Source organism: Stigmatopora argus, chromosome 2 (genome assembly GCF_051989625.1).
Source record: "Stigmatopora argus isolate UIUO_Sarg chromosome 2, RoL_Sarg_1.0, whole genome shotgun sequence".
In the NCBI taxonomy this organism is placed as follows: Eukaryota; Metazoa; Chordata; class Actinopteri; order Syngnathiformes; family Syngnathidae; genus Stigmatopora; species Stigmatopora argus.
Window position 1 is genome coordinate 2,928,567 of NC_135388.1, and position 18,371 is coordinate 2,946,937.

The 18,371-nt window shown below is 36.5% G+C and overlaps 1 protein-coding gene across 3 annotated transcripts; it reads left to right on the plus strand.

Annotated features, from left to right (window-relative positions):
* Positions 1-540: 540 nt before the first annotated feature.
* LOC144090128 (semaphorin-7A-like) lies at positions 541-16,906 on the plus strand. Of its 3 annotated transcripts, XM_077621459.1 has the most exons (16): positions 541-844; positions 917-1,062; positions 2,561-2,613; positions 4,507-4,637; positions 5,583-5,642; positions 5,706-5,804; positions 5,875-5,983; positions 6,064-6,171; positions 7,371-7,513; positions 9,085-9,263; positions 10,269-10,371; positions 10,450-10,636; positions 12,276-12,391; positions 12,464-12,615; positions 15,283-15,359; positions 16,183-16,906. In XM_077621459.1, the coding sequence occupies exons 2-16, from the start codon at positions 1,013-1,015 to the stop codon at positions 16,509-16,511; spliced, it is 1,896 nt and encodes a 631-aa protein (XP_077477585.1). In that variant the 5' UTR covers positions 541-844; positions 917-1,012; the 3' UTR covers positions 16,512-16,906. The 3 variants fall into 3 exon arrangements, with proteins under 3 accessions (XP_077477585.1, XP_077477575.1, XP_077477593.1); XM_077621449.1 differs by lacking the exons at positions 541-844; positions 917-1,062 and having other exon boundaries at positions 2,491-2,613; XM_077621467.1 differs by lacking the exons at positions 541-844; positions 917-1,062; positions 4,507-4,637 and having other exon boundaries at positions 2,517-2,613.
* Positions 16,907-18,371: the final 1,465 nt, after the last annotated feature.

An 18,371-nucleotide genomic window follows, 5' to 3' on the forward strand; every position in this document is an offset into this window, starting at 1 on the left:
ACATAACTAAGTAGTTCGTGTTTTTGTTTAAATACATAAATACCGTATTTATTTAACTGCTACAACACCTAAATTACACCTTTTGTGCAAACAACAAAAATATTCATGAATATTTTATAAATTCATATAAATTACATGGCTAGATTACACATAGAAACAAACGTTCCCTTTTAGGCGGCCATTTTAGGACAGACAATTCCTTCACATGGCATTTTTCGACTTCTCGGAGTCAAGATAATTTTGTTGCTTCACCCACAGAAACGGCATTGAATAATCATGTTTCACTACCATTAACGGAGATAGACGTCCAATCAAATTGGACTGCTGAACCTCCCAGTAAAAGTAGATTAAATGCCCACTTATTTTGAAAACCCATATATTTTTTAACAATTCAGATCCTTAGATCATGTTTCAGAAGAATTATATCTTTTTTTTTAATTTGTGTATTTTGTTGCATTCTGAGACTAGTACGTACAAAGCTGAGGCCAATGAGTCGTTAAGGCGCATTAATTTAGCCACAGGTGTCAGGTGTTGTTTTTTTCCTCCTCTGTGATTGGTTGTTGCACTTTGTCAACTAGGTTAAAAGCAGTGTGATAGTCTTTCCTAGCTGTTAGCACAATGAGGGCTAATTCTCAGTTTGTGAGTATGCTAGCACCACTGTTGGTGGTTTTGCTGTGTTTCGCCGCATTTCCAGCGGGTTTTGACGAGTGAGGGGAGGCCATTTAAGTGCGGCCCCGAAGAAGTGAAAGAGTTGGGGTCCATTGCGGAGCGACACATCCGTTACAGTCACCATCATGGATTCAAATTCAAGCTGAAGGCCATCCACGACAGCAAATTTAAACCGGTTTGTTATTGCCGTAATTTACTTGTCAAGTTTTATTCACATTTTTTAAAATTACTTGTTGGTTTGATCCAGATTCCTTCTGGATGCAAAGTGGACATGAGAATTGAGCCGGTACAAACCATGTGTCACGTGACCAACCCCAAATAGAGGAGACTGAATGTCCCAAGGATGCGTATCGTAATCATGTGTCCTGTCGGCGTGAATGCATGGACAAAAAGGTGAGGTTTTTTTTTTAGAATAGACCTTTATTTCATCCCATATTTGGGGAAATTTCCTTGGTTGCAGTAGCAAGACAGACACAGAAGACATTGTAGACCTAGTTAAAAAAAATCCTGACAAATCTAGCTGAAATGGACTAGTTTTTAACCGATTTCATGTTTGTCAAGCGTCACGTCTTCTGCAAAACTTCCTATGACCCTCGTCAAGAGAAAGTTGGTGATCTTTCGTGTGAAAGGTATTCTCCAAGAGTGTCTATGAACATGCTCTCCATTTGTACCTGTGCAAATGTTTGATTTTGTTCTCCTTAGTTTCCAGCCCTGGATTTTCCAAAGTACAACTGATTTGCTGAGCCACCGTATTTGTCCTTTCCCGTCTTTATCCCCTTGATTCTTTCCCAGGCTGAACATGAACTGTTTTTGAAGTTGGAATCAAATAAATATGCTTCAAAATATTAAATTGGCTTCAATGTGCTTTCAATTATTTTTAGTTTTTGTTTTAAACCTTCCTATCGCACAGTTTTGGGTCAAATTTTCTTAAAGTATTGTGATATTTAGGTATTTCCCCAAGTACACAAGACTAGAGAAACCTTTCTACTGCTCCATTTGTGGTCATTCCCTTTAAAGGTTGTGAGAATTTTTTTCTGAATTGTGTAGTATTATTGACTTTGTTGTACTTTGCTGTTGAAATTTAGTCACTAAAATTCAATTTCTGTGAGATCAAAGTAAAATCAAATTTGTTATAAGTTTATAATGTCAAGTGTACACTTAAAGCTGAGTGTCAAGGTATGATTAATTAAAAATATACATTGCTGGCACGAGTTCAAAATGTGTAAATTTGAAATAAGGTAATTGGAATGATTAACACTAAACTAAAGTTGGATATAAATGCCAACCAATAAAGACTTGTACTTAATTTGTTCTATTGGAGTAATGTTTAAAAAGGGTAATGGTAGCAAAAATGGATTACTGCTGTAATAAATGTTGAGCTTTATTTGTTTTAAACCACTTTTTGCAGGAGCAGTTTTTTTTAACAGCAAGATGATTTAAATTGCTGAATGTGTTCTTTAGCGCCACCTGCTGCATATAAAAGGACAGTTGAGCACTTAACGTTTATTTTAAAGCGTTTTCAGGGTCGTTAAGTGAAGATCTTCTTTTTTTACCCTACGTATATAAAATATTGAGTCATATTTTAGATATTAAATATAAATGAGGAATAAAGTTGTTTTTCATTTCAATTATTTAGTAGGAAGACTATGTAGAAATATTGTTTTACTTTGAGTAGGCCAATGTTTTCTTTCCTCCAGTCAATTGTTCTGATCGAAAAGAAATGAAAAATTAATGAAAAGTGGGCGGGGTTGGGGTGGGGTCAAAAGAGGGGGCGTGGCGAGGGCGAATAAACCAACTGGTACTGATCTCAAATATCTCGTTCGACTCGTTCAATTCCCACGATGGCCGACTTGTTATTGACGCTGTATTTTCATTATTTCCTCATTTTAAGGCTTCTTGCTGTGGACCAGACGAGTTTACCGAGAATGACTTTCACACAAAAAGGTAAGTGTGTAAATGTGTATATATGTATGTGTATGTGTGTATATATGTATATGAATGTGTATATCAGTGGCGGGCGGTGCATTTTCTGGTAGCGCCTTCAATGTATCAATCCAACCCTTAAAAACTATTTTATGGCTATCAAACCTCTACTGCAGCTACAGCTGCAACACATAAAAATAATCAATAAATTAATGCACAAAAATGGGGTAAAATCCACTTCCTAGCAGCATTTCATGATTAAATACAAATACTGGAGCTTTTCAGACATTAAAACCAGGCCAGGGGGTGATTTTCCCGGGAAAAGACAGCGATGAACGTCAATGGCGTACGGGCAAACATTGCCCGAAAATGGGGTAAAATCCAGCCGAAAACAGCATGTATTGATTAAATACAAATACTGGAGCTTTTTAGACATCAGAACCGGGCCCGGAGTATCATTTCCCCGGTAAAAAGACAGCGATGAACGTCGATACGTCCATACGTGAAATGACAAAAAAATTGACTAAAATACTAAAATTAGGTAAAATCCACTTCCTAGCATCATTTATTGATTGAATACAAATACTGGAGCTTTTGAGACATTACAACCAGGCCAGGGGGGTGATTTTTCCCGGGAAAAGACAGCGATGGACGTCAATGGTGAAACGCCAAAAATTTAACTGGGGTAAAATCCACTTCCTAGCAGCATTTTGTGCTTAAATACAAACACTGGAGCTTAAATACAAACACTGGAGCTTAAATACAAACACTGGAGCTTAAATACAAACACTGGAGCTTAAATACAAACACTGGAGCTTAAATACAAACACTGGAGCTTTTCAGATATCAGAACTTGGCCCACAATTGAAATATTATTTAGGAATATGGCCATATTTTACTCACCAAAAATTCTTTTTACACAATATCCATCCTCCTTTCTTTCTTCCTTCTTTCCTATCGCCATCGAAGCTAATGATGAAAGTCGAGCCTGTCCTGTCATATTTCTGGCATAGTCCGTTTTGAAAATGGCTTTAAATCAAAACAACAATATACAATTTGCTTGTGGAGCTAAGTTAGCACACTGAAAGTGCCGCACACACCATATTCCCGGCTGTAACAGGCTTGCTAGCTTCGGAGTTGACCGCCCTTTCTTAATGATGTCCATTTTTTTCTGGAAAATAGCTTTGTGAGAGAAATCTGCAACAGAATTCATTTGTTTTTATTTTGTTTTTAAATAACTGATTGTGAAGGCTTTGAGGCAGATCTGATCTGGCAACAAATAATGGCTGAAATGTGATTGGTTAAATGCTTCAATATGAAAACACATCTGGAAGCAATGCAACCAGGGGGAAAAGCAATGAAAGGAAGCTAACAGACCATTTGGAATAATAAGTATTGATGGACAAAATATAATATGATTCAGATATTTCTTAGGCCAGCAGAGAAGGCCTTGAAGGCCCTGACGGCCCGCCACTGGTGTATATATATATATATGTATGTGTGTATATATGTGTGTATGTGTGTATATATGTATGTGTATGTGTGTATATATGTATGTGTATGTGTGTATATATGTATGTGTATTGTGTAAATGTGTATATTTTTTTCCATTACATTATTGTACTTTATTATTTCATTCCCTTTTTTTCGTTTCATATGTATACATGTTTTTTCATTAGAAATACCTAATACATAAAGGAATTAATCCATTCGTAAGATATTAATAAAAGCAAAATTCCTAAAATGAAAATGACTCAAAACAGAAACGCACTAGTTATGACTCTTTTTTCATAATAATAAATATAACAAACAATTTGCATTGTCTTTGTTTAATTCAAAACCCATGCTATAAATGTGACTTCCCTTATTAAATTGCCATGTCATCAAAGGCGTGCTTTGTTGTCCCAATAACAGAATTGACCCTTGAAAGCGTGAATTTACCCGAGGAAATCCGAACATTTCTTCTTCTGAAAAGGGACGACGACCCACTCATGGCTGTCGGAGAAAGAAATTTGATCTCATTCGACTTCCAGAATCCCAACAAGGTAACAAAAAAATGTGTGAAATGATGAAATAATTCCAAATCATGCAAAATTGCATACGATTTTTATGCATTGCAAAAATCTCAAGGTACACCACCATCTGAAAATCCCATTTAAAATTCTTTCGACTATATTTTGAATGAAAAGTTATTTTCGCGACCCGGTGGTAGAGTGGTTAACGCATCGGTCTTGCAGTTCTGGGGTCGAGGGTTCGATCCCGAGAGTTTCCTCACTGTATGGAGTTAACATGTTCACCCCGGGCTTGTGTGGGTTTTCTCTGGGTACTCCGGTTTCCTCCATCATCCCCAAAATCATGAATGCTAAGCTAATTGTATGCTAAATTTCCTCTAGTTATGATTGGTTATCCGTCTCTTTGTGCCCTGTGATTGGCTGGCCACTGATTCAGGGTGTCCATAGTGAGGCTCCAGCACCCCCGTGACTTTTTGTGGATAAGCGGTTCAGGAAATGAATGAAAAAGTCATTCCCACTAAACAAAAAAAAGCATTTCAACATTAAAAACTTTCAACCCTGACCTGACGTCGCCAAAGGTCAAAGGTCACGAGAAGTAAAAATATGAAATTGACATAGGAGATGACTTCAATTTTGGGATATTACATGAAAAATAGTTTTGAAGTCACAAAAAAACGGACACATTTTGGTTTTACAAGTTGAATCTTGTAATATTGCAATATGAACGTATTATTCATCATATTTCATTTTTTATCTCATTTTTTCTCTGGAAATATTACAAAATATGACTCCGTAGATTCATATTCCCACACCGACACAATTGCACGACCAATCAAATTTGACTAATTTTTTTTCTTTTTTCGTTTTTGACTCAAATTTTTCGTTTTTCGTTTTTGAGCAAATGTTTTCGTTTTTCGTTTTTGAGCAAATTTTTTCGTTTTTCGTTTTTGAGCAAATTTTGTCGTTTTTCGTTTTCAGACTGTCGTGGGAAGACAAATTCGATGGCCCGAGTGCCCGGACCCTCAAGCCTCACCTCACGTGAGATTTCCCGCACGAGCGCGACTCTACGATTGGTCGCACACCTCCTAAAATGTGTTTCAGGGTTGTGACTACGACGTGGTCTTGGCCCACCAAAGAGAGGACGGCGCCCGGGTCTTTGTTTGCGGGACGGACGGCACCCAGATGCTGTGCTGCGACATGGTGACACGCTTCGGGGGAACCGTTGTTCGATGACGGCTTCCCACTGACTTCCTGTCCCATTTTTTTTTAGACGCTATCTGACATTCCACTCACCTGCAGGCCAACTGACGACCTGGTAAAGTTTAAATGGAACAGCCGGAGTTTCAACTTGAAAGGCGATAAACCTTCAGTACTTGTCGGTGAGTTTTGGCTTTCACTTGTGACCCATTTTTCGTTCTCACTAATCTTGTATTTTGTGGTTGTTTTCAATCAATTGTAGAATCTAAGGAAAGTTCCTCGCTCTTTGTGACATATTCCGGATCTCTGGAGCATGTGGGTGTTCGCAAGTTTGGAAAGAAAAGAGTGGGACCGGCTTACCATGATAAAGGTTAGTTAGTTAGTTAGTTAGTTAGTTAGTTAGTTAGTTAGTTAGTTAGTTGGTTGGTTGGTTGGTTGGTTGGTTGGTTGGTTGGTTGGTTGGTTGGTTGGTTGGTTGGTTGGTTGGTTGGTTGGTTAGTTAGTTATTTAGTTAGGCTGCTAACCACCTTAGACACTTTTGTACCTACTTATTTATGTGACCACTTATTCATGCTGACTACTTATTTCTTATGTTGACTACTACTTATTTCTTATGTTGACTACTACTTATTTCTTATGTTGACTACTACTTATTTCTTATGTTGACTACCACTTATTTCTTATGTTGACTACCACTTATTTCTTATGTTGACTACCACTTATTTCTTATGTTGACTACCACTTATTTCTTATGTGACTACTTATTTATTATGTTGACTAGTACTTATTTATTATGTTGACTAGTACTGTAGTAGTCGTAATAGTTGTGGCAGTATTAGTAGTCATAGTAGTGGTAGCGGTAGTGGTAGTAGTGGTAGTAGTAGTAGTGGTGGTAGTAGTAGTTGTGGCGGTAGTGGTAGTAGTGGTAGTAGTAGTGGTAGTAGTGGTAGTAGTGGTAGTAGTAGTGGTAGTAGTGGTAGTTGTGGCAGTAGCAGTAGTGGTAGTAGCGGTAGTAGTAGTAGTTGTGGCAGTAGTAGTAGTTGTGGCAGTAGTAGTAGTTGTGGCAGTAGTAGTAGTGGTGGCAGTAGTAGTAGTGGTGGCAGTAGTAGTAGTGGTGGCAGTAGTAGTAGTGGTAGTAGTAGTCATAGTAGTGACAGTAGTAGTAGTTGTGGCAGTAGTAGTAGTTGTGGCAGTAGTAGTAGTCATAGAAGTGGCCGTAGTAGTAGTCATAGTAGTGGCCGTAGTAGTAGCAGTAGTCATAGTAGTGACAGTAGTAGTAGTCATAGTAGTGGCCGTAGTAGTAGTAGTAGTAGTCGTAGTAGTAGTATTTTTTATCAGGTAAAATCAATTGGGAAGAATTTCTCAGCGGTAGATGATCAATTACGATCTACACTTCTTTCATTTTTTTCTTGTTGTTATATCTCCTTTAATATACGTATACTTCAACATTCACCAGAAAGCAGGCATAGCTAAACTTGTAGATGGGCTGTTTTGACTTAAGCACTGTGTGAAGTTTGTATTGTTAAATGAGTTTTGTGTGTGTTGATGTGTGCTTCTTTCTGTGTGCAGAGCAGGACTACGTAGGTGTGGTGCTGAGCAGACACAAGGACGACTCTTTGCAGGACAAAGTCTACGCCTTTTACAAAGAGAGGAATAAAGATTTAAATGTGTGCAACAGTGGCTGGCTTCCATACATCTCACAGTTCTGCGTGGTGAGTATGACCCCGTGCAAAAAAAATAAAAATATCTTATCAATAGCATCAGGCAATTGAACCACGCACTAATGCAACCATTCTTTGGTTCAATTTTGTGACTATTTTTACAATGAATACAAAAGTTTACGGTCATTTTAAACTTAATTATACTTGTTGGGTACTACTTGGTATTTTAAAAAACAGTTCCTGTTCTTTAAAAGATTTTAAAAGGCCGGGTCAAATAGCAAGTTCTCTTTTGATTTATTTTTGGCTTAGGCTTAGGATAAACTGCAATTCTTTTACTGGTGTTTAATAAAGGAAGTAAAGCTAGACGAAGGTGTAGCGGTTTTTTGAAGAAACAGGAACAAAATAGATTCAAAAGACAACTCACATGGTCACTCAGCAGGAACAGTCAACTAATTACCCACTTCCTGTTTCCCATTTAACGAGAATAGGAAGTCAAATTAATTATCTTAACATCCAGCTAAGAAACAATTATACATTTTGTATGCCATTTTGTATGTATTCATTCATTCATTCGTTTTCTGTACCGCTTATCCTCACAAGGGTCGTGGGGGGTGCTGGAGACTAGCCCAGCTGACTTCGGGCACTAAGCCTTCAATTTGTGGGCAGCCAATCAGAGGGCTCAAGGAGACAAAGGACAACCATTCACGCTATGGGCAATCTAGAGTATTCAACCAGCTAGCCTAGCCTAGCATGCATGGTTTGGGAATGCGGGAGGAAACCGGAGTACCTGGAGAAAACCCACGCAAGCCCAGGAAGGACATGTAAACTCCACACAGTTTGGACCGACCTGGAATCGAACCCTCGACCCTAGAACTGCTAATCAAAATACTTATAGTTTCAGCGTGAATTTTTAAATGTTTATGAATTTACAAAATAAAAATACATTTAAAAAAATAAGATTTTAATTTTTTTATGAACTTACAAAATAAAAATAAATTTAAAAAAATAAGATTTTAAAATTGTATGAACTTACAAAATAAAAATAAAAAATATATATATATATATTTTTAGTTTTTTATGAACTTACAAAATAAAAATAAATAAAAAATAAAGATGTTTAAATTTTTATGAACCTACAAAATAAAAATAAGTTAAAAAATAGAGATGTTTACATTTGTATGAACTTACAAAATAAAATAAATTAAAAAATATATTTTTTTAAATTTTTATGAACTTACAAAATAAAAATAAATTAAAAAATAAAGATTTTTAATTTTTTCTGAACTTACAAAATACAAATAAATTTAAAAAAATATTTTAAATTTTTTATTAACTTACAAAATAAAAATAAATTAGAAAATAAAGATTTTAAATTTTTTATGAACTTACAAAATAAAAATACATTAAAAAAGATTTTTAAATTTTTATGAACTTACAAAATAAAAATACATTAAGAAATATTTTGTTTTAAATTTTTACGAACTTGAAAAATAAAAATAAAATTAAAAAGTAAAGATTCTGCGATGTAGTGAAGCCGTGAAAGTTGAAGGCGCGATATTCGAGGGATTACTGTATTTTGTGAAAACATAGCAGTGACAATTGATAACTTTGCCTCTCTCCAGGTAGACATGGGCGGGCCTAAAAACAACATGCAGTTCACCTGGACGTCCCAAATGAGCGCCAAACTCTTTTGTGGTGACCCGGCAAGCAAAAAAAACTTTTTGGAGATGGTGGACATCACCACTGTTCAGGCCGAACAATGGCAGGATACCCTTGTTTATGCACTTTTCAGGAATGAATGGTGGGATTTTTCAACATCTAATGGAAAAATGTTTATTTTAGGATTTTTAAGGGGCTAACGAATGGGTGTCGAACTCAGTTTGGCTTGCGGGCCACATTAATGCCAACTCGGGACCATTTTAGATATAATATTTAGATATTTTTTTAAATAAATGGATTAAAAGCCCTGAATATTCAGTTTTTTATAGATCTAAAACAATGTTTATTTTAGCTTTTTTTTAAATATATTTTTTAGATTTTACAAAATGATTTTTGAACTAAAAACACAGGAAAAAATGATTAAAAAATGACAATTATTGATTTGAACGTGGGAAAATCAGGAAATTTAATATACATCTGTACTCTTCATTTTAATTTGATCCTAAAACAGAAAGTCGGCACTTATGATTTACTTTCCCGGGCCACACAAAATGATGCGGCGGGCCAGATTTGGCCCCCGGGCCGCCACTTTGACACCTGTACTTTAATACTAAAGGCAGGAGTCTTTCGAAAACAACGAGGACTTAGAAATAAAATCACAAAATCAAACCTGACGTGGAAGAAACGAGGTAGAATTGATGATTCGACAATGACTAACAAACACACAGGGTTTAAATAGACAGACAAGGGTTGATAACATAGTACACGCAGCTGGTCACGAGAGAAAGGGAAGCCAGGAGGGACACAAGAGGCCAGATAGGAAAATGTACCTGATCATCTAGTTTTGCGACATTAAAAAAATTCTACCTTTTTTTTTCTTTGTAGTTAATAAAAAAAAACTATGCTTGTTTATTTTGAGTAAGCTCAAAGCTATTTTTCTGAGACTCGATTGTAGAGAGGCTTACCCTATTTTGGGAAAATAAATTCCTGTGCATAGCTAGTTTTGGCTACTTATTTTTGATGATTTATGACTAATTTATTGATTATTTATTTGTCTTTGTTTGTTGTTGTTATTTGTGCACTTGGTGGTGACGGTTTAAATCTCATTATACTTGTATAATGTGATATATAATATATCTGCTTGCAGGAACATGAGCGCCGTGTGCGTGTACTCCATCAAAGACATCCAAGACGTCTTCACCAACTCGTCTTTTCGTGGCTCGGACCCTCAGGGGGGCCGACCCAGGGAGGTACGAGAGCGCCAAAGTAACCCCAATTGCAATTTTCTTGTGACATTTGAGCATCAAACCCAAACATTCCTCCTCCAGTGCGTTCCGGACAGCAGAGTTCTCCCGCTGGCGGTGCTGAGAATGATCGAGAAAAACTCGGAGATGGAGCAATGGGTGAAGCCCGTGAACAATTCGGGGCCCCTTCTCGTCAGCCACCACCCGTACACCCGCGTTCGTGCCGACGCTGCTTTCGCGGAGGAATACACGCTTCTCTTTTTGTCTCGAAGTGAGTATCAGGTTTTGGAAAGTACAAAAAAAAACAATGGGTTGACACTCAAAGTCCGTATCATGTTAGCCACACGATACCCGTGAAAAACTCAACACTGGGTTGGACAAACGAACCAGACGGGAAAAAATTCCAAAAATCTTCGTCATGGTTCAAATGGCCTCTTTAGTGAAGATGCCGTCTAGGATTCTTGGGTAATCCGCAACAGTACACCTCATTGTTGCCAAAACAGTGCAAACCAGATCTGGCAAGAGGGTGAGTGATATTTGCAGATGGGTGCGGACGCAAAGGATTTGCAACACTGGTTGGGTATGTGAAGCAAAGGTTCCTGGATGTAGTCACGTCTGTTGGTGTTGTAATAATGTGATTCTAGCATGTCAGTAGTTTCCGGTATGAGATGGGCGCAAGATCTGACAGACAAAAAAGATAGGATCTCGGTGTTGGCAGTTGCTAGGTGGACTTTTGATACAACTTCCGAGAGAAGAGAAAGGCTAACTAGAGAATATAATGTCAGAAGCTAGTTTTAAGAATGTCACTCATTTTAGGCTAATTTACTCGGTATGAAGTAATTCATTTCCAGTAGTGGTAGTAGTAGTAGTAGTGGTAGTATTGGTGGTAGTAGCGGTGGTGGTAGTAGTGGTGGTGGTAGTGGTGGTGGTGGTAGTAGTAGTGGCAGTAGTAGTTGCAGTGGTAGTAGTGGTAGTAGCAGTAGTTGCAGTAGTAGTTGTAGTCATAGTAGTAGTGGTAGTTGCAGTAGTGATAGTAGTTGCAGTAGTAGTAGTCATAGTAGTAGTGGTAGTGGTAGTCATAGTAGTAGTGGTAGTAGTAGCGGTAGTGGTAGCGGTAGTGGTAGTCATAGTAGTAGCGGTAGTAGTAGCGGTAGTAGTAGCAGTAGTAGTAGCGGTAGTAGTAGCGGTAGTAGTAGCAGTAGTAGTAGCAGTGGTAGCAGTGGTAGTAGCGGTAGTAGCAGCGGTAGTAGCAGTAGTAGGAGCGGTAGTAGCAGTAGTAGCAGCGGTGGGAGTAGTAGTAGTAGCAGCGGTAGTAGCAGTGGTCGTAGTAGGACTAGCAGTAGTAGCAGTGGTCGTAGTAGTACTAGCAGTAGTAGCAGCGGTCATAGAAGTGGTAGTAATAGTACTAGCAGTAGGAGCGGTAGTAGTAGTAGCAGTGGTAGTAGTAGTAGTACTTGCAGTAGTAGTAGTCATAGTAGTAGTGGTAGTCGTGGTAGTAGTGGTAGTAGTGGTAGCAGTTGTAGTAGTAACAGCGGTTGTAGCAGTGGTAGTAGTAGTACTAGCAGTAGCAGCGGTAGTAGTAGTAGTTGTAGTACTAGCAGCAGTAGTACTAGTAGCAGTGGTAGTGGTAGTAGTAATAGTAATAGTAGTAGTAGTAGCAGCAGTATTAGTAGTTAGTAGTCAGAACTTTATTTTATCAGGTAAACTGAATTGGGAACAATTTCGCACTTATATTGATGAGCTGGTACAGGATCAGCAATCAATTAAAAGACAGAAAAGACCCTAAATCAATGATCCTTTTGGAAAACAATTGTAACTTTGGAGTAATACTAGTCCCTTTCTTTCCTACACTCTTTTGAACCAGTTCTAACCCCAATATCTGACTACCTATGATTGGCATTTGTCCCCAGATGGCGGCGGAGTGGACAAAGTGGTGCTGAAATCCAACACCGCCTTCAACATCGCTGAATACAGACCTTTCGCCAACAGAGCTCACATCAACGACATCATCTTTAACCCTTTCTCTGTGAGTAAAAAAAAGGTGTGCCCTCCCCACATACTAAATGCAGTCAAACTACAGTAACAAATGATTTCACAGAAGAATCTGTACGTCAAATCTGGCAATCAATTGGTCCGAATGAACGTGGCCGACTGCCGACTTTACGGAGACAATTGTGAGCAATGTGTGTTGGCACGAGACCCCCACTGCGGCTGGGATGGCGACAGCTGCGCCCCCGTTCCCACCAACAGGTCTCGTAGCATTTCCTGCGTACATGTTTCACACGCTCACTTCACCAAAGCGTTGTCACGAAAAGTGAAACAAACAACACAACCGCAATCTGCCAGGAAATTCTCGGTAAAAACTAGACCAGCTAAACGTGTTAGTACATCTGCGGCCGAGTAGATTCATATCTGCAGTTGCAGTAATCTGTGGTTTTGCACCTTGATAGGTCGACTAACAAGAAATATTTGCAAATATTTCTTCTTTACGCCAGTCTTCGAGCAAAATGCTTCCTGGATTGAAGTAGTGACACTTTACTAAATGATCCTTGCTAAAAAAAAGAATTGAATTGAAAGTTTTGATTGTCATTATACACTTATGAGGTTTCAAGCTTTCACCACAAAGTGCTCAAATAACAACAACAAACAAACAGACAAATAACTAAGTAATAAATAAATAAGTACTCAACATAGGGGTGTCATAATACGTAGTCACGGCATAAATAAGTAGGTAGTAGTGCACCAATAACAACAACAAACAAACCGATGAATACTAATAAATAAATAATCTATGAATAAGTGATAAATAAGTAGTCGACATAACTAAGTAGTAGCGGTAGTAGCAGCTACTTATAACTAAGTAGTAGCAGCTACTTATAACTAAGTAGTAGCAGCTACTTATAACTAAGTAGTAGCAGCTACTTATAACTAAGTAGTAGCAGCTACTTATAACTAAGTAGTAGCAGCTACTGATAACTAAGTAGTAGCAGCTACTGATAACTAAGTAGTAGCAGCTACTGATAACTAAGTAGTAGCAGCTACTGATAACTAAGTAGTAGCAGCTACTTATAACTAAGTAGTAGCAGCTACTTATAACTAAGTAGTAGCAGCTACTTATAACTAAGTAGTAGCAGCTACTTATAACTAAGTAGTAGCAGCTACTTATAACTAAGTAGTAGCAGCTACTTATAACTAAGTAGTAGCAGCTACTTATAACTAAGTAGTAGCAGCTACTTATAACTAAGTAGTAGCAGCTACTTATAACTAAGTAGTAGCAGCTACTTATAACTAAGTAGTAGCAGCTACTTATAACTAAGTAGTAGCAGCTACTTATAACTAAGTAGTAGCAGCTACTTATAACTAAGTAGTAGCAGCTACTTATAACTAAGTAGTAGCAGCTACTTATAACTAAGTAGTAGCAGCTACTTATAACTAAGTAGTAGCAGCTACTTATAACTAAGTAGTAGCAGCTACTTATAACTAAGTAGTAGCAGCTACTTATAACTAAGTAGTAGCAGCTACTTATAACTAAGTAGTAGCAGCTACTTATAACTAAGTAGTAGCAGCTACTTATAACTAAGTAGTAGCAGCTACTTATAACTAAGTAGTAGCAGCTACTTATAACTAAGTAGTAGCAGCTACTTATAACTAAGTAGTAGCAGCTACTTATAACTAAGTAGTAGCAGCTACTTATAACTAAGTAGTAGCAGCTACTTATAACTAAGTAGTAGCAGCTACTTATAACTAAGTAGTAGCAGCTACTTATAACTAAGTAGTAGCAGCTACTTATAACTAAGTAGTAGCAGCTACTTATAACTAAGTAGTAGCAGCTACTTATAACTAAGTAGTAGCAGCTACTTATAACTAAGTAGTAGCAGCTACTTATAACTAAGTAGTAGCAGCTACTTATAACTAAGTAGTAGCAGCTACTTATAACTAAGTAGTAGCAGCTACTTATAACTAAGTAGTAGCAGCTACTTATAACTAAGTAGTAGCAGCTACTTATAACTAAGTAGTAGCAGCTACTTATAACTAAGTAGTAGCAGCTACTTATAACTAAGTAGTAGCAGCTACTTATAACTAAGTAGTAGCAGCTACTTATAACTAAGTAGTAGCAGCTACTTATAACTAAGTAGTAGCAGCTACTTATAACTAAGTAGTAGCAGCTACTTATAACTAAGTAGTAGCAGCTACTTATAACTAAGTAGTAGCAGCTACTTATAACTAAGTAGTAGCAGCTACTTATAACTAAGTAGTAGGCGACATAATAAATAAGTACCTGTCACCCTAGATAAGTATTTGGTACAAAGCGACCAAAGTAGATAACATGTAAAAACGAGAGCAAAAGTGTCCATTTTTGAGATACAGCATTTGGCCAAAATGCTAAAATGACACTAAGTCACTTTCAGTTTTGGGTGATTTTGGCTATTTGAATTGTTTATGGAGCACTATTAGTAACAGACTGTGTAATATCAACCCAAAGACTGTCAAAAATCCAAAACAAAGCTAAAATTGCAAAACGACCAATTTCAAAATCCATCAAAAGACACACAATCATTCATCATGACATGACTGACCAATGAGGATTGCCTTAACAAAATGACTCACAAGAACTCATTTGAATGAGTACATATTTGAATATTGACTCACAATAGGCAGATTGCCAATTTTTCAATGTGACTAAGCGATACTAGCAAACAGATTTATCAGTAAATGTCATCTTATTAAATGTTAAACTGTAACAATTTCCCCATCCATTTTTTTAGGATGTCACAGTCCCAAATTCAAAAGACTTAAACCACAATATCGAAAATGCTACTTTGGTAAACGTGTCAAATCGGAAGTGTAGACATCCAAAGTTGAAACATTTGAAGTTGCAACACTAATTTCTTGTAACATTTGTGTTTTGTTCTTCAGTGATGAGGTCATTCAGGATGTGAAATCAGGAAATTTCCGCCTGTGCTCTTCTTCACCTCATGTTAACTCAAGTCAAGGTTTGTACGATATGAATTTCTTTTTTAAAAGACCTTATAATGACATAAAAATATATCCATAAAACAAGAATACAGTAATCCCTCGATTATCGCGGCTTCACTACATCGCGTTTTTTTTCTGGCAGAATTTTTTGTTAATTAATTTTTGTTAATATATATATATATATATATATATATATATATATATATATATACATACATATATATACACACATACATACACATACACACACATATACACACATATACACATACACACATACATACACATATACGTATACACGTATACACATGTACATCTATGTATGTATATATGTGCTAATATGTATGTATGTGTGTATATATGTATGTGTGTATATATATATGTATATATGTATGTGTATATATATGTATATATATATATATGTCTATATATATATATATATATATGTATATATATATATATATATATATATATATATATATATATATATATGCATATGTGTATATGTATATATGTATATGTGTATATGTATATGTATATATGTATATGTGTATATGTATATATGTATATATATGTATATGTATATATGTATATGTATGTATGTATATGTATATATATGTATATGTATATATGTATATGTATGTGTATATATATATATATATATAGTTCAGCAACACGCTTATGTATTTATATATTTATTCATGTATTTATTAACTTACTTATTACCGATCTATTTATGTCTAAAATGCCTTTCCTATTTCTGCATCCTCACCCTCTTGCTACTGTGACAACGAAATTTTTCCCACATATTTTTGAAATACTGCTTCCTGATATTTGCAGTGGTTAGTCGCCCAATCACGCCTGAGGTGGCGTTACCACTTCCTCGCGGCTTCCAGTTCTTCCTGCCGTGCCCCACGGGGTCTCACCACGCCCACTACACCTGGCGTCACAATGACAGCAAAGCTAAATCTTGCGCGTGGAGCCCGCACGGGTGCTTGCTGTTCATCGACGGCGAACAGGAGGGGGCGTACACGTGCACGTCGGAGGAACAGGGCTATAGCCGCGTGCTAGCCCGCTACGCCGTAAAAGTCGCGGGCGGCGCCACGTTAGCGACAGGCCACACTGGGATGCTAATTTTGCTAGCTGCTCTCGTCTGCATAATAATGTAAAAAAAGATGTATTTGTATCTTTGTGCTATTTATTATTTTTATTATATTTTTATACAAATGATTGTTATGGTTTTATGGCATAAGAATGAGTTGCGCAATAGCTTTGCATTGCGTTTGCTGTAATTTAATTATTTAAAGCATCTTTTTGCAAAATTGTCGTCGAAAGTATTTTATTTTGTATCTTCTGTTTTAGCAAAAGTTTGAAATGACTGATGAGGTAAGTTTTGAAAAATGTTGATTATGTTCAAAAGTTTAGGCACCCTGCTACATTCATAGTTTCATATTTTGTATGTATATTGATCTATAAATTATGCCGTAATCGCAAAAAACTCTGTAAAAATTGTCAATCTTATGCCTGTGTGTGGAAATATAGTACTATTTTTTTGCTTTATATATTTATTTGGTGAACAAAAAGATACTTATTTTCATTTTCAATCGTGATCAAAATCTGAGAAAAATATAAAATATATGTACAATTAAAAACAAATTCAACTATAGTAAACTATAAAATGGAAAAGGAACAAAACCGTAAAAAAATACTATGCTACATAAATACTAAAAATAAATTCTATATCTAAAAAAATTCTCCTAATCTATAAAAACATAGTTATTTTATACCAATATGAATATCTGCTATTCTTTTTTAACATAGTGTTTGTATATTTTGACACTATTCAATGCTATTATTAAATTAATTTAATTAAAATGAGAAATCAATATAATTCTTTATAGATATATAAAAAAAATATTTGCCCATTAAGTCAAACTTCTATAAAATAAAGAAGATTTTTTTTAAATGAACCAAATTATAGTGATTAAATTGTGCGTCTGGACTAGAGACTGAAACTACTCGATGTGATGATAAAGAATTGCTGAATCTCATCTCATGCTATTTATAATTAAGTTTGAACTATTTCTGTTTCAAGTTCTTATCAGATTTAGTTGACTACAAGTTAGTTTCATGTCGAAAGTTGAACACGGGGTTGCAAAACCGTCTTTGTGTTGCAATTGCGTTGCTTTCACAACCTATTTTAGCGTCCTCACCTCAATCATTGCGAGACGATGATTCGACAGTTTGTCAACTTTTTGTCCAAATTTAAAAAAAAAAAAGCTCAGCAAAAAAAATGACTCACATAAGCACAACTTGTTAGCGCAAGTGTCTTTTCCAGTTAGTGCGAAGATTAATTTATGTATTTTTAGGGAGACACATTTTTCTCAAGTGATGCTAATGTAGGATAAATTGTCAAAAAAATAAATAAAGACACTAAAAACATATTCGGAAAAATATAGATGTAGCAACTGGTGAAGTCATGCTAATGTAGGCTATTTAGACAGAAATGAAGAATGTTAGTGGGAAATGCTGCTCTCTTGTGGGCTTTTTGTGAAAGTTGACAAAATCTTATCTCATTTTCTGAACCGTTTTATCCTCACTAGGGTTGCGGGGGTGCTGGATCCTATCACAGCTGATTTTGGGCCATAGGTGGGGGACACCCTGAATTGGTGGCCAGCCAATCGCAGGGCACGATGAGACAAACAACCAATCACAGCTAGGGGCAATTTTATAGTGTCCAATCAGCCTATCATGCATGTCTTTTGAATGTGGGAGGCAAACCGGAGTACCCGGAGAAAACCCACGCAGGCCTGGGGAGAACATGCAAACTCCGCACAGGTGGACCGACCTGGATTTGACCCCAGGTCCCCAGAACCGTGAAGCCGATGCACAAACCACTCATCCACTGGGCCGCCGAGTTGACAAAATAGCTTCATGTAAATGTAATTTATTTACATCTAATTAGTATTTTATCTGCATTCGAGTTATTTGCCATATTTTTCCTTGACTTAAAAACTTTTAAGTTGTTT